Raw genomic sequence first — 15,693 nt, 5'->3', positions numbered from 1 at the left:
AGTAGAAAGTATAGTTTAATTTGCACCTTCCTGACGGGAATTTCTTCTTGCTTTCTTCTTAGAATCTTACTTCCCTTTTCTCTGTGCACCTCCTCGAATGTTTGTTTTCCCTTTTTCTTTGCATCTCATTCTATTTTCCACCTTGTTCACTTTTGCATACAAAATGAAAGCAGGGCTACCCTGCACTTCCTTCCTGCCAACAAGCTCCCTCCCTCTGTGGGTGCTCTCTGTGTCCTAACTGTTGCTGATTTATGGTCTGCCATAAGGTGGGTAGCCCCGGGGAGAGGCAAAAGTGGAAAAAAGGGGCCAAGGGATGTTGGATGACTGTTTAGTTTAGTTTGCATGTTGCCTCGCAGCTCCTCCCTCCCTTCCCTTCCCTTCCCATCCCTTCACTTCCCTTTCCCTTAGCTTGGAGCCTGCCTTTGTAGCATTAAAATGACATAATAAAATGTATAATTTCGACATAAAAAGTAAAATCCCCAGAGAGATTTCCTTGCGCCCAATTCGTCGTCTCCTATCTCGCACACCTTCTTCATCCGCTCTCCCACACACACACAATATCGCACTTTGATTGCCATCTATACGTGTAGCATACCAATTAGGTGTGTGTGTGTGTGTGTGTGGGTCAATAGTGCAAGTGGGCCAATGATGGGAGAGGTGAAAGGGCGGCCACAAGGCTGTCTCCAATCAATGGGGGAGGCCTCAAATGCCAAAACAGAATCAGCTTCTTCCTTATTTAAGGAGGTTATTTGAATCATCAATTTGATGCATGCGGAATGATGCAGATACGAAAGCTTTCGAAATTGTTGTTTTAGAATAAATTAAATAATATCCTTCCTTGGTATCAACATTAGTATTTGTATAATAAGTACCTAATTCCTTAGGTTGCTATATGTTTTAATTACTTAACAGTGATGCCCGAACCCTTGACTCGTACAATTCTGTGACGACAAACGCATTGTGTTTATATTGTTATTTTATAGTAAGACTATCTATTTTATAAAAAGAATATACCTATGATATCTAAGTTCTTTATCTCACTCCCACAAAAGCTAATTCCATTGTATACCAGTGACACATATATTTCCTTTTACCTTTTTCCTAAACACCTTCCTTAAAATATCAGTGCAAGTAAAAGTATAAGAAACACATTTATCTTTCCAGTTCACTTGCAAATTAGTTACGGAATGACAACTCAATAGTTCGAATTATATCACTTTCAAATCGTGTGTGTGCATAAACCATTTCCTCCCTGCTCCATCAACCAATCCGCATAAGTGGGCTTCTTGAGCAGACTATCCAGTGTGTGTGTGTTGTGTGTGTGTAGGCTTATTCTGCTCCTTGGCAGCCACTTGGCTATTCATAACTGACACACACACATTCACATAGTCAGACAAATTTTAATAATTCAACTCTATAATGTGGACGCAGCGGAGGAAATTCGCTTTTTGGCCAATGCCAAAGGCGGGGAATGTAATGGGAAAGTCGCCCAAAATGGGGGCGACCCAAAATGCAATAGAATGTGGTGGTGGGGTTTTTTCATGGCTGTTGCTGGGAGAGCTGGGCTAGGACTGGGAACCCGCAAAAACCGAAAACTTGTGCGCGTGTGTGTCTGAGTGCCACATTGGAGGGGGCATGGTCTCGGCACATTTTGCTGCTGCAAGGTGGGAAAACCCAAAAGGGCGGAGGCCAGAGTGCAACAACAAAGGATAGGGACGAGAAGCAGGATGGCAGCCGTCGTCGTCGTCGGTGGTTTTGCAGGGGGAAACCGCGCTCTAGACACACATTAAAATTTCAATTTTGGAGAAATTAAAATTTTATCAGTTTGCTGAGTGTGTCGCACACGCTGACTGGCTGCACTAGTGTTTCTAGTCCCATTCTCTACCCTAACCCACCCAAACCAATACCCTCCTCCTCCTCCTCCTCCTCCACCCAAACGGCACACACACACGCACATGCGGACCGACAAAAAGTCATAAAATGACCAAGGACCAAGGGGCCATTGCAAAAGCCCAACATAAAACCCTTCGCGCACCCTTCGCCCTGACGGAAGTGGTCTAAAGAAATCTGTTATGGTTAAACTTTCGAATGAACAAAAAAAAAAAATAATAAGAAAATAAAGTAAAACCAAGTTTTCGACAAATTGCAGCGAAAAGTGCACAATGGGTTAGCCATGGGGAAACAGTGCGTGGCGACGCCGGCAAAATGTACAACAAAAACCGAAACACGAAGAAAATGCGCGGAGGGGAAACAAGAAAGAATGGTGCTGCGGAATTTTTCTCACCATGTGATACCCTTCTTAAATCCAATTAAATCCAAGATTTTTCCTACAATGCAGATATTTTTAAAGAAAAGTTATACACTCTGTGTGCTATTTAAATATCAAATTATCTTTAGGTCATACCAATCATACCTAAAAATCAAATTACCTTTGGGTATGAATATAAAACGACTGAAATATATTATAAAACTGCTTATAAAAAATAAAAACGTATGTTTCTAGCAGAAGAAACCTAATTTTAATCAGTTGCAAAAATGTTATAATAATTGTAATCGTGCAAGCCATGCTAGCTGCCTTTTTCGATAAGCCATGATAATACGGAAAATCCAATATACCCCTTGCACTCTCTCCCAGAAACTTGGATTTTTTTTCTACTTTGCTCAAGGTGGGGACCACAGGGGGCAGGTTGAGAGGTGGTATTGAGAAGACCATCGTCTGTTGGGTGGAAGAGCAGGCCAAGGAAAATCCAAGCAAAACTTGGCAACGCTCTCTCGCTCTGTTTATTGCATGGCGCTAAAAGCAACTGGGGACCGTTTTTTCTTCTCAGTTTTCTTGGGTTTTTCCTCTTTTTTTATATATGTATATATATATTATTTTGTGGGACTGCTGCCTCTTTATACGTATCTATTATGTGGATGTGCATGTGCTGGTTTGTTTGTTTGTTTGCTACCACCCCCTGTGTGAGTGTATGTGTGTGGGCGTACAAGTTTCAATTATACATTTTAGTGGCCGCCGCAGCTCATTGACAATAAAAAATGAGAAAATGAGGAAAGGAGCCGGAAAGCAAAAGGGTTGCAGAAATGAGAAAAGTTTTTAGAAGATCCGATTTGATGTCATTGTGCGTAGCATTTGGTCTTTTGTGATTTGGATATTAAAACAGGGGAAATGTCTAGAGATTAACTTTGGACTTGGAACTTAATCGGTATATTTATGGGTATTGCTTTGGCACCTATTTCTTATTAATTTCTTTACAACATAAACAAAATTCCGATATATTGTAAAGATTATCTCTAAACTATGTAAATATTGTCTTATTTGTATTACAATTAAAGGATTTCCTATACAACTAAGTTTTTTAAATATTACTGAAACTATCGGCTATATCATATCGCCATACATCTCCGATATTTTCAGTAATTAAATCACTGAGTCAAATGGGGAATCCCCTAAATCTTATATTTATTTATATATGGATAGGTAATTTTGAACTCACCGTGGCTTAGGAAGTTTTTTCATATGTATATCCATATCGGGTTCCAATCGCTGCTGTTGCTCCAGTTGTCGGTTGTCTCATGGAGCGGAGTCCAGCTCGCCCTTGATGGGCGTCGCGCGTTAGTCCAAGGCTCTCGGGTTTTATTTGTGAGGAAAGCGGTGTATCCTTTTCCCTTTCCCACCTGATCTCCTGCGCGTTGAGGAGATGCTGACTTTAGTTTGTGTGAGATGCTAAAGTTGGCGATGTTTCTTGGGCACCGCATTAGTTGTGGTATTTGTTGTTGTTGTTAAATTTTTTGTGTTGCTATTGGCAGGCTGCTAGCTTTGATTTTATTTGAATTGTAACAATTTTAACAACAATTTTTAATTAATTTCTTTATTATTGATAATATTGCTCGATTCGCTGTGTTGGTTTGAGGTTTTTGTTGTTTTACATTGTTTTTTTGTTTGGTTGTGTTGTTGTTGTTTTTGTTATTAATTAAGCACTTGGGGCGCATTTATAAAATTTTTCATTTTATTATTTAAACCTATGAATAGTAGGATAAATTGATTTTAATATTTGAAATCTTTATAATTCTTAAATTTTATATTTGTAATTTGCACTTGTTTATTTATTTATTTATATTTTTAATTTTTCTTCCATATTTTGTTATTGTTCAATACGCATCTCTATTACCGATAAAGTAATTTTCTTAAAGTAATTGCATTGGTTGGTTTTAAGCTGCTAACTTGAGGATTGTAAAAATTTTATTTTTTGTTTTGTTATGTGGATGTAAGAAATATATATATGTTTTTAATGTATATATATATATATATATATATGTATTAGGGTAGCCGTAATATCGCTTAGATATAGATCTGCATTAAGGTTTGATTGCACCGTTAGAATATAACGCACTTTTTCCACGATTATTTATCGTTCTTTTTTCATTTCCCATTTGTTTCTACATTATCTAAGCGTTGTATATATGTTTATGTGCTATGGCTATGTATATGCATGTATATAATGCGTGTATATATAATAACTATTGGAAGGCGTATTTTATAGGCTTGCTAAGTTCTGCTCAAAATTTTTACGCGTCTATTTGTTTTTGTTTGCTTTTTTTTTTGTTTTTAGTAAAGCTAATGGCTACTATTTCGTTAATGCAATGGGTAATAAACTCTTTATTCTTTACTAAATGTTTAACCTTTTTTGCTTCCTTTAATTTATTTTCGGTTTATTAATATTATTGCTTGTATCTGAGGCGATTTTATTTATAACGTTGGCTGTGAATAAGAAAAATATCTTAATTTGATTTGATAATTAACAATAATAACCAATGTGTTCAAAAGTTCACCATGTAAAATCGTCATTTTTAAAGAAAATAGTAATCCAACTGAAATTATTCATAACAATGTATCGATCCAAGCCCCGATAACATTATTTCGATTAGCCCCCCGATGACATAAACTCCCGCTCACAGCTGCAACAACAAAAAAAAAACCACACGCAAGGACATATACATATATACATACATATATAAACTTATGACATGCACAGATATTCGCTCGCGCTCTCCCATTTCGTGTTCTCTCTTTCGCTCCACCAACAACAGCTGTTGATCGCAATTGCAGCAGGCACACATACATACGCGTGTACATACATTGCAGGCATAGAGTTGATGGAAGAACAGCAGGTGTTAAATTTAAAATCAAAAATGTAGCGTAGATAATATCATAAAGACGCCAGATGAACGAGAAAATTATCGCGATGTATCTGATTGTGCGCTTTTCTCATTGTTGCTTTTGCTGTTGCCTTTTATTTCACATTCATTCATTAGTTGGTGTGTTGTTTTTGTTATTGTATCGGCAAGGCAAAGGGCAACGCACCTTTTCCTTTGCTTTTGACTTTTGCTTTTGCCTAACAACAACTACAAAACGACAGCGGCAGCAACAACAATAAGAAGACGGCCAGGCAGTTCCGTTAACCGAAGCGAAGAGCAGAAAGCGAACGGCGAGAGAGTGAGCGTGCCAAAGCGAACGTGCGGCCAGAGCAAGAGCGGTAGAAAGAGAGAAAGAGAGAGCGAGAGCTACATAATCACACGGTCCAGGTCCAAGTGCCGTTTGAAAAATTGACAATAAAAGAAAAAAACAACACAAAAAATGTTCCGAAGTCAATGCGCATTTCACTTTTTTTCGCTCGCCTCTTGCTAGTCTCTTCTGTTCCGTTTTCGAGTTGCTCGTATTGTTGTTGTTCCTGGTATTGAAATGCGAAAGCGAAAATTGTTGTTGTTGTGTTTGATCTGTTGATTTCTATTCCATTTTTGATTTGCATTGAAACTTTGCAAGCGAATTAAAAATAAACCAGTGGCGAGAGCGAGACAGAGTGTGCGAGCGAACTGGCGGTCGTATGGGGAGAGGGAGACGGAGACGGAGGAAGGCCTCTTGATTTCGTTTTATAAATATTTTAATCAAACTTCCATCGCACTCTTCACTGCTGAACTTACGTTTTCAACTTTTTTTTTAGATTACATTTGATTTAGATTTGGCTTTTGCCTTTGCTCTTTTTGCTTTTACATTGCTCTTGCCTTTGCATTGCTTTTGACTATGAACTTTGCACACAGAACAAACATCGATTGAACACACTTCTCACCATATCATTAAATTGTAAGCACTCTTATTGGAATTTGATAGCTGATACTCTTTACGGCGAAAATTTCACGATTTTTTCGATTGATGCCATTCGGGTATGAATTTTTCCTTTTTTCACATATTTCTTCAGCTATTTCGCTTTTACATTTTTCACACGTCGCGACGGCGACGACGGCGGCAGCGGTGTTTGCGACTGCGAAATCCAAAACAGAGTGACAAAACAAACGCCGATAACTGAGCGAACGAGCGAGAGACTGCGAGAGCGGCAAAGCAATTGCGATTGCCATTGTGATGGTGAGAGGGAGACGAAGCGAGTGAGTAAGCATGCGCAGTGAGTGTGAGAGAGCGAGCGGCATTTGAGCGGGGAGCTGTTTAACAGCGCATCCAAAATTAACAGTGCCAAAGATCGTCTTTACATGGGCATGTTAATTGGTTATGAAAATATATAAGTACACTTTTTTTTTCTAATTATCCAATACAATTCTTGGGCTGAACAAAGAGAATATGTCTCCCCCCCACCACCAAAAAAACATAAAATGTGTGAATGAATTTTGAGAGAGAGCGGCAAAGGGAGAGTAAATTGTGTGCTCTTTTGTTGCCACTGCTGGATGTTGACGCGAGTTTAATGTTAGTGTTGCCAATACATTGGAATTCGAAACCGTGCGAACAACAAAAGAAATCAGCAGGAGGTTTTAATATCTCCCAATTTTTTTTGTATACCTTATTTAAAAACGTTAATTTTATATATAATTTTTATAATGAATCTAAATTGATAATACAAAAGAATTATACATTCACATTTGTTCTATTTTGTGACAAATATTTAATTTATATATCAATTCTTAATTATAAAAAAAATTACTGAGTTAGTACATCTAAAATATACTCGAAACACATACATATATATATATATTTTAGTTGCATAAAATATTGTCTCGAATGTGGTTATGGTTTTTGGAAACTGTCAAATAAAATAATATTCTTTAAATTAATTTCTGGTAACTATCTATATGAAGGTCTAGTCGTATCAATTTTTACTTTAATAAGTTACTTATAAGGACTAAGGGTCGAAATCCTGTAAAAATGTTGCTTCGTTATTTTAGAAATGTTAGAAATGTAGACTTTGTGGAAAACCTTTTTCGGCTTAGAAAAAAGCATATGATTTTAACTGACTGCGATAACTGATCCAACCATGATGTTCAATGTTGGTTATTAACATTAGTAAACGATCAATAAAATTGCCCTGTTATTCTTACGTTTTAGGACTGATAACTATCTTTTCCGGATATATGTACATATGTATATACCTATCAGCTGTGACAATGAGAGGATAAACTGACCCCAAAGTATTTTTACATATATACACATGTGTATATTCATAAGTACTTAGGGAACGTTTCAACCCTTTAATTTTTCTGGCCGAAATGGCTAAATATCAGCTAAAATTGTGATTAAATTATATCGGATATGTAATTTATCTGAACAATAAAGCGCAAGCACACCAAAATGCACTCAAAACAGCTGTGAGATACATAAATACCTTTCTTTTCAATTGGCTATCAGAGATCAGTTGCTATTTCTATGACCCGAAAAAAACTTGACTTGGAGTTCACGTGCCAAACAGACACAATAGATAACAAAATATTCTTAGACTGTCTGGGAAGGAAGAGGTCTTGTGATCGCAAATTAAAAACTTGATTAAGGATAATCCCAAGAGTTGCATAGATGCACCAATTATCTTTTTTATTTACTCTTCGCCGACAGTGCCGTATCTTGTTTTAAGCCTGTTATAATAGTATAATATGAACACGCAAAGACAAACGGATTTAATTTTCCATTCAGACATAATTGGATCTTCTCTAAGGCTTTGAAATCTCATTAACCTAACAATTAACCAGCAACTTATAGCTATTTGCAAGCATCTATCTGTATATTTGTTTATATAAAAATAGACTTATTGAATAGAGTTATCATCAACACAAAGAAGAAAAAGCGAATTCTAAGGTTAAAGAAGACCTTCTATCTATTAATATGTATAGCTCTTTTTACATATACCCGGGGTACATTTTCACCGATTACTGGTGACGTCGCGCGGCTGCATTATTTCATCAGTCACGAAGAGCGACCGATTTTGCGACGAACACAATTCCCAATTGCCGATTTTTTCATGCGACTCTCATGGTGTTTAAATGGACTATTGGAATGTCGGCTTTCAAACAATTAACAATTGTTCTTATCAGAATTGCCTTGAGGTGTGTTTGCCCTCTCGCTCTTTTTTCGCTGCGTTGCTCTCAGATTTGTCTTTCTTTTCTATTTCTGCTCCAATCAAATAAATAACGAATTGAAGGGTGATAAGACTGCGAATTTCTTTCTGGCTTCGGTGCTTCTATTTAATGCAAACACCTAAATAAAAGATAAAATACAAACTTGGACAAAAACAAAATCGAGCAAACCCAAACACACTCGCACAGACATTCGCACACACGCACGCACACAGCAGCAAAAAGAGCGCGCGCGAGAGAGCGTCCGTCTGGCATTTGACGTTTATTACTTGGCAATTGTTGTTGCTGCCTCTTTTTTCTGCCTTTGCGCGCGAATTCGCTGCGCATAGCAAATTAAAATTAAAATTTTGCGAGAGACCAACAAAGGCAAAAGAAAAAAACAAAACAAAAAAGAAAAAGCATGGAAAAAAATCAAAATTAATTTCTTTTCTTTTCCGACGGCGTGGCGGGAGAGAGATGGAGAGAGCGAAGTGTATGGGAGAACGTAACAGAGAGTGAGAGGAAGAGAGAGAGCGAGGGCGAGAGAGCAATGACGAACTTTTGACACATTTGGCTATGTTCACATATTTTGTTTATAACAATTGGCCTGCTGACTTTGCATTTACCTGCTTTTCGGTTCGTATCTCTCCTCGCTGCGACTGGTGACTGCAACTTAAATTGTTTCTTGTGTGCGAAACTCAGAAATGTTTAAACATTATTCAACACAAATACGCGCACTCACTCGCACGCACACACACAGAGACAATTTTCCTGTGTAGTAATAAGGCTGTAGTAATTTTTGTTGTTGTTGTTTCGTTGGCGGCAAGTTGTTTTTGCTGTTGCTGCTGCCTCAAGCATTTTCAACAAATGCCGATTTCCGCTCTTCTCTTTTCACATGAAATAAGTTTACTTTTATTACCGTCCATTTGTATTTTATTAGTATAAAAAAAACGAACGCGAACTGCAGTCAAAGTCACACACAAACACTCACACGCACGCACACACACAGCAACTAGTAATTCTGCTGTGCGAAAGAGACCACATTAGAGGCAGAGCGCTTACGAAAAAAGGTTTGTGTAATTTTCCCCAAAAAGCCCTTCTTTTCGGAATATTCACGGTTTTCGGCGCTTTCGGCGCGGCAGCGTTTGCCACTTTATCACTTAATTGGTTCAGTTTGCATTGTTTTTAACGGGGTTTTAAATTAAATTTAGTTGCGTGTTTTGTGTTGGTGGAGCGAGCACGAAAATACACATCGTTATCGATTCCGTGGCTATCGATAGGCAAAACATATCGGCCAGCTGATTTCGCGCATATCAGCTGTTTTGCCGATAACGATACTTTTCACACAGTCTGGCAACATCGATAACAGCTTATCGATTACCCGATAAACATAAACATCGATGCATCGATCATTTTCATCGCTGTTTTGCACACCACTAACATAAATGTTTATAAATAAATGTCTTAGCTTTGGTGCGCGTGGCTTGTTTTCGTTTTGTTCGCAGAGGTAGACGCGCCGCCAAATTAGATCGGGATTTCTAGAGTTTTGTGCGTTTCACATACCATAAAACGAAAACGAAATAGGCGCCGCGCCGCGTTTTCTAAATCGTTCGTCTATTTACATAATTAAGTACAAAGTAATACAACACAAACAACAATAACAACATGACGAACCCCACCGATGTGCGGAAGAGAAAAGTAAGGCAAAGGTTAAATAGGCTAATAAAACAACATTTCTTACGCCAATTTTTTCGCACACACCACAAATGTGTGAATGCATGCGCTCGTTTCTAAGGCGGAAGTTCAAAATCAAATGATAAGGTGCCAATTTTAATTTTAAATTGTAGTTTAAGTTTGCAATTTTTTTAACTTGATGGGAGAGCGAGTAAGAAGGTTCCGCTTGATTAACTAATTATATGCAAATGTGTTTTACACACACACGGAACATTGTTTGTTTGTACCAGGCAGTGGCACACTGAGCTATCTGAACCGGCCGGTTTTTTTTTTTTATTTTTTGTTTTTTAAATAAACCAGCGCCAGATGTCCAGGGTAGCCACGCTTTCCGAGCTTCTCCCTCAATTGCAAGGTCATTGGGGGCTCAAAGAAACTAAAAAAAAGAATGAAAAAACCCACATAAAAAGGCCACACAAACAATTAAGTTGGCAGCGATTCTCGAACCTAGCTAGACCGCTTTTCAATTGCTTTCTCAGAGATACGGATAACGAAATTCAGATACACACAAGACACCTACGCCGGTGAGAAGCAGTGAATGCAGATGCAGGTGGACCAGACCAGGACGGTGCCGGAGGAGGAGGAGGAGGAGCAGAAGCCATTGCGTCGAGCAAGGAACTCGAACAGGTTGCCAGTGAGTGGGGACGTGGCCTTAACCCTGCCTGCGTGGCTCTTTTTATCCGCTTATCCATTAGTCCGCTCAAAGGTCAATTTGTGGGAGAATTAAATAGAAACAAAAGCGGAATTTATATATATCTATAATCTGCCTCGTCGCTCTCTCATTTTGCTTTGAAATAAAGTGCCCGCAACTTGAGCAATTAGAAAAACTAATTTCTGTTCAAAGTTTAAGTACTCTAGAGACTTAATATTTCGTTAACCTAAATTATTTTTATTCATATTTATTATATTGTACCCATAGGATCACAGTTAATGTATCTAAAAGGCATTATGACCAAACATATAGGGACTAGATAAAGTTGTCGTTATAGTAAATTGGTTTACTTGTTGCTTGTAATTTATCTAGAAGAGAGACAACAATTACTAGTTCTTTTATTCTGCTTTTGACTAAGGGACGCGATAGGGAACCAAATTTTCTTAGTAGAAACTTTATCTCTCAAAGATCAAATATTAAACCATAAAGAAATTGGAATCCAAAGTAGAAAATAGTTGAAAACAGTAATTGTATGAAAACCACACATCTTTATTATTAATATTCTTATATTGTCTATTTTTGTTCTATTTTCGTATTTACCAAAGTGTGATCACTATTTGCTTACGCCAAATAGTTCTAGACAATGAAATACGAATTATCAAATCGAGTGACATAGCCTTCCATTAAAGTATTTCCCAAATGGATTTAATATGTATTTTCTGATAAGTTGTGAAAAGTATTTCATGCCTTCCGCGTTTCTTACTCATCGTTAGCTGGCATAAAAGACGGGCGCCCACGTCCCTTGTTATCAATTGATTTATTGATTACAGTAGCGGCGTGCTCAGAGGAACATATGGGATAGGTTCCCAACTTGAATATTAAATGCTCTGTAATTGCTATAGTATGTCTGTATAATTTCTACAAAATTAATAATGTATACAGAAATGTACAATGGGTACTTATTTCAATATCTTTGTCAACTCCATTAGCACCAAAGTTAACAGTTTTCTTAGGGTCTTGAAAGCTATTTTTACGTCAGTCAAGCCACTTACCAATAGCGAAACATTTGTTTAAATAATGGGAATTTCATCAGTTTTGTTTGCTGCCTTCCAGCCACGTTAATATTTAATCAAGCTAAAAGATCGCTTTTTGCCTGCCCCACTTAATATGATTATTATTGTTTAGTGGTGGTCGAGTCATGTCTGCCGTAGTCAAAACTGATTGCGTCTTATCATTGTCACATCGCCCCGAAGGTTACGTGATAAGACGCCTTCCAAATTCTCCTATCTAGACAAATGGACGTTGCTGTTGCGGTGTCCACTGAATATTGTGTAATTTAGCATGACTTTGAACTTTGGGATTGCCATTTTTAACCCTAGTTAAGAGACAGCTTTCTATTTGTATCAAAGCATGCGAGCACGCTTAGGTTGTTAAAACACTGAGGGCAAGGGGGTGTCTTATCTTTAATTTAAATATTAAAAATATTTAAAAAATAAACCAGAGAGAACAAACTAAATATTAATATTTCTTTAAAGAATATTACCCGGAACAATAATCTCTTATTATTGATTGATTCATTTCTAAAAGTATTTAAAGAAGTATAATATTTATTCTATTTGCATGGAAATTGTTTCCGAACTGAGGTTAATGTAATGCGTTTAAACGAATTTAATGAACGAATTTAACGAATTTAACTCGTTATTTAAAAACAACAAAATTAGGTTCTCATTAAATAAAATAAATAAATTTAATTGATAATTTTAATAGAATTAAGTTAGTCTTTATATGACAAGCTTTAAAAACGATTGAGTACAAATTTTACCACCAGACTTTAACCGGATAGATTGTGTCCTTTATTTAACTGGCTTTCAATTTATCGTATTTATTAATAAATTATTTAAAGTTATGAGCCTGTAGATATTTTTATTGTGTAGACTGTGGAGACAAAAGAAAAATGAGGCCATAATGTTACCAGTGCATTCCCTAGCACAGATTTTAAATCATTTTTTAAATTTAAATACATTTCTGATTTATACTCTACCCAAATTAATATAGTGCTTTGCAAATTTTATATTTTAACTGGTATTTTACTAAATTACCGTTGCAAAAAGTGTGTTGTAGCCCTGGTTTTTGTTATCGGTGGCCGTTTCGCCTCATCCCTGGCCATGTGAGCGATAAAAGCACCGAAAAAAGAAATGAAATGAAAACAACAAAATCATTGACATTTCAAAAAAAGATAGTAAACAGCGTGCGTGTTAATATTTAATGAGAGACAGCCAAACAGCTGAAATGTGTTGTTCCGCACGAGTCCCGAGTTTTGCATAAATGTTGTGGCTGAGCAGGCAACGGGAATCTCCCCGAGAAGTTGAGCGATGAAATACGAATATAAGCTGGTAGAGATCTAAAAAAAGCTATTTAATATATGACGAGCAAAGAATATTAAACTAACTAACTAATACAATGTTCTATCTGCAGCTGGCCACCGATGAAAAGCCGCTGCGGCGAAAAAACAGCGGTTCCCCCAATGGCAGCAGCGGCAGCAACCGTGGAACCAGCGGCCTCAAGATCTTCTTCCTCTGCCTGGTCATCTCCGCCATACTACTCGTCTTTGTGTTTGGTGTGTATCATTCATATTATGCTAAGAAGGATGTTCCCAAAGTTGTGCTAACTAAACCTTCTGTTTTCCCCACGGTCACCGTTCCGTATGTGCATGTGGAACCCCATTTCCCGACACCTGTCCGGCATGTTGCGCATCCTAAACCAAAAACCACCACCAATCAACCCGTCGACGATTCAGGCTTCGTCTCCGAGAATGCCAGCCCGTACTTGGCCCGCTTGGCCTCCAAGTTTGGCTACAGCAAGGTGCAGTACGCGGCCATCATTGATGCCGGATCCACGGGAAGTCGCGTCCTGGCCTACAAATTCAATCGCAGCTTCATCGACAACAAGTTGGTGCTCTACGAGGAGCTGTTCAAGGAGCGCAAGCCTGGCTTGAGCTCATTTGCTGACAATCCAGCCGATGGAGCGCACTCCATTAAGCTGCTGCTGGATGAGGCGCGCGCCTTTATACCCAAGGAACACTGGTCGTCCACTCCGCTGGTACTGAAGGCCACCGCTGGCCTGAGGTTACTGCCAGCCAGCAAGGCGGAAAACATCCTAAATGCCGTCCGAGATCTATTCGCCAAGTCCGAGTTTAGCGTAGACATGGATGCGGTGGAGATAATGGATGGCACCGATGAGGGCATCTTCAGTTGGTTCACCGTGAATTTCCTGCTGGGACGGCTGTCCAAGACAAACCAGGCGGCTGCCCTGGATTTGGGCGGCGGCAGCACACAGGTTACATTCTCGCCAACGGATCCGGAACAGGTGCCCGTGTATGATAAGTACATGCACGAGGTAGCGACCTCCAACAAGAAGATCAACGTCTTCACGCACAGCTATCTGGGTCTGGGCCTAATGGCCGCCCGTCACGCCGTCTTTTCGCACGGCTACAAGAAGGAGGTCTCGGTGCTGGAGAGCGCGTGCGTCAATCCGATCATCGCCAATCGCACATGGACTTACGGCAACGTTCAGTACAAGATCAGCGGCAAGGAGAACCCCAAGTCCAGTGCCGAGCAGCCGATTGTGGACTTTGACGCCTGCCTGGAGCTAGTCAAGAGCAAGGTCATGCCGCTGGTCAAGCCCAAGCCATTTACTCTCAAGCAGCATGCTGTGGCTGCGTTCAGCTACTACTTTGAGCGGGCCGTCGAGACGGGCTTGGTGGATCCGATAGCTGGCGGAGAGACCACTGTGGAGGCGTTCCGTAAGAAGGCCCAGGAGATCTGCGCCATTCCCAATGATGAGCAGCCCTTCATGTGCTTCGACCTCACGTTTATCTCGACGCTGCTGCGCGAAGGATTTGGTCTTAATGACGGAAAGAAAATAAAGGTGAGTTCTAACAATATTTAATACTGATTCGATGTCTTAAGAATGATATTTTAAAATGTTCCTAAGATAATCTAAGCTAGTTTTATTTCTTGGATGTATTATGATTTCCATATTTGTTGATATATCTCTAAGTAAATTAACTTATTTTTATTGCAGCTTTATAAGAAGATTGATGGTCATGAAATCTCGTGGGCCTTGGGCTGTGCCTACAACGTGCTGACTAGTGACGAAAAGTTCAGTAATTCCTAACGCTCCTCTCCATTAGTCCATAGTAGATGACGAAATACATAACAGAATTGTTAGCTGAAATTGTTTATAGAGTGCCTTAGACGTGCATCGAGTATACTACAGATTACACACATAACATAAACACAACTCGGACATTGCCTATATACATATCGTTTAATATCGTTTTTGTGCTCTGTTGTAAGAATCATTTTCAATTGTCTATAATTGAAATCCACACACAAACTGTGACTACACTTAATGTTTAGTTCGTAATTCCAATTTCGTGTGATTCGTGTCTCTTTCGTAAAGCAATCTTTTTTGCCACGCTCTTAACTATTTAGTCCTTACACTTGAATTCCTCATGTACATAACAATATACACATCGATATGTATTTACCTTAAATATGTAAAACGGCCTAGACTATATAGATATATTAGCGAGAACTTTCAAATTGTTTTTCTCACATACATATGCAAATGTTAGTTTAATTATTTTTGCAAATAAATCAATAAAATGTTAACATTGGTCTAAATAGTGTAAAGGCTATTTGATTTATAATTAATTATCTAAATCTTGGGTGGGAGGCCAGAAGTTCTTAATGCTCCCAGAGATCTAAACAACGTATTGGAACTTTGGGTAGCGAAATAAAGTAACCTCATTCTTGAATATCAATATCATTGATCGAGTTATAAATTTAGATAAATAACAAAATCTTCAGTTCGCTTAACGAAGTTTGTTTTAATACTTTTTGATCGTCAAATTAAAACAC

The 15,693-nt window shown here is 38.4% G+C and overlaps 2 protein-coding genes across 9 annotated transcripts in view; one reads left to right on the top strand and one right to left on the bottom strand.

Moving 5' to 3' along the window:
- Positions 1-9,681, bottom strand: part of lilli (AF4/FMR2 family member lilliputian) — an 83,157-nt gene extending 73,476 nt beyond the window's left edge. Inside the window, exons 1-3 of one of the 5 annotated variants that reach the window (XM_086832059.1) lie at positions 9,012-9,681; positions 4,681-4,759; positions 3,495-4,020 (exon numbers count right to left, since the gene is read on the bottom strand). The gene's annotated coding sequence lies outside the window, so the exon portion shown is untranslated. Of the gene's footprint in view, positions 1-3,494; positions 4,021-4,680; positions 4,760-5,979; positions 6,342-9,011 lie in introns of those variants that run through there. The other 4 variants (XM_086832060.1, XM_086832061.1, XM_020954491.2 and 1 more) reach the window with 4 other exon arrangements.
- Positions 9,682-9,757: 76 nt separating this feature from the next.
- NTPase (ectonucleoside triphosphate diphosphohydrolase NTPase) lies at positions 9,758-15,456 on the top strand. 4 transcript variants are annotated; one of them, XM_020955012.2, is made up of 4 exons: positions 9,758-10,083; positions 13,244-13,385; positions 13,566-14,695; positions 14,852-15,456. In XM_020955012.2, exons 1-4 carry the CDS (start codon positions 10,051-10,053, stop codon positions 14,942-14,944), a joined length of 1,398 nt encoding a protein of 465 aa, XP_020810671.1. In that variant the 5' UTR covers positions 9,758-10,050; the 3' UTR covers positions 14,945-15,456. The 4 variants fall into 4 exon arrangements, with proteins under 4 accessions (XP_020810671.1, XP_020810670.1, XP_086688184.1 ...); XM_086832058.1 differs by having other exon boundaries at positions 9,867-10,750; XM_020955013.2 differs by lacking the exon at positions 9,758-10,083 and adding an exon at positions 12,880-13,161.
- The last annotated feature ends 237 nt before the right edge of the window (positions 15,457-15,693 follow it).

The sequence above is a fragment of the Drosophila serrata genome, unplaced genomic scaffold (genome assembly GCF_035046125.1).
Source record: "Drosophila serrata isolate PLE 108 unplaced genomic scaffold, ASM3504612v1 contig_245, whole genome shotgun sequence".
NCBI classification, from domain to species: Eukaryota; Metazoa; Arthropoda; class Insecta; order Diptera; family Drosophilidae; genus Drosophila; species Drosophila serrata.
Note: the sequence above shows the minus strand (reverse complement) of the source record. Positions and strands in the feature narration are given on the sequence as shown.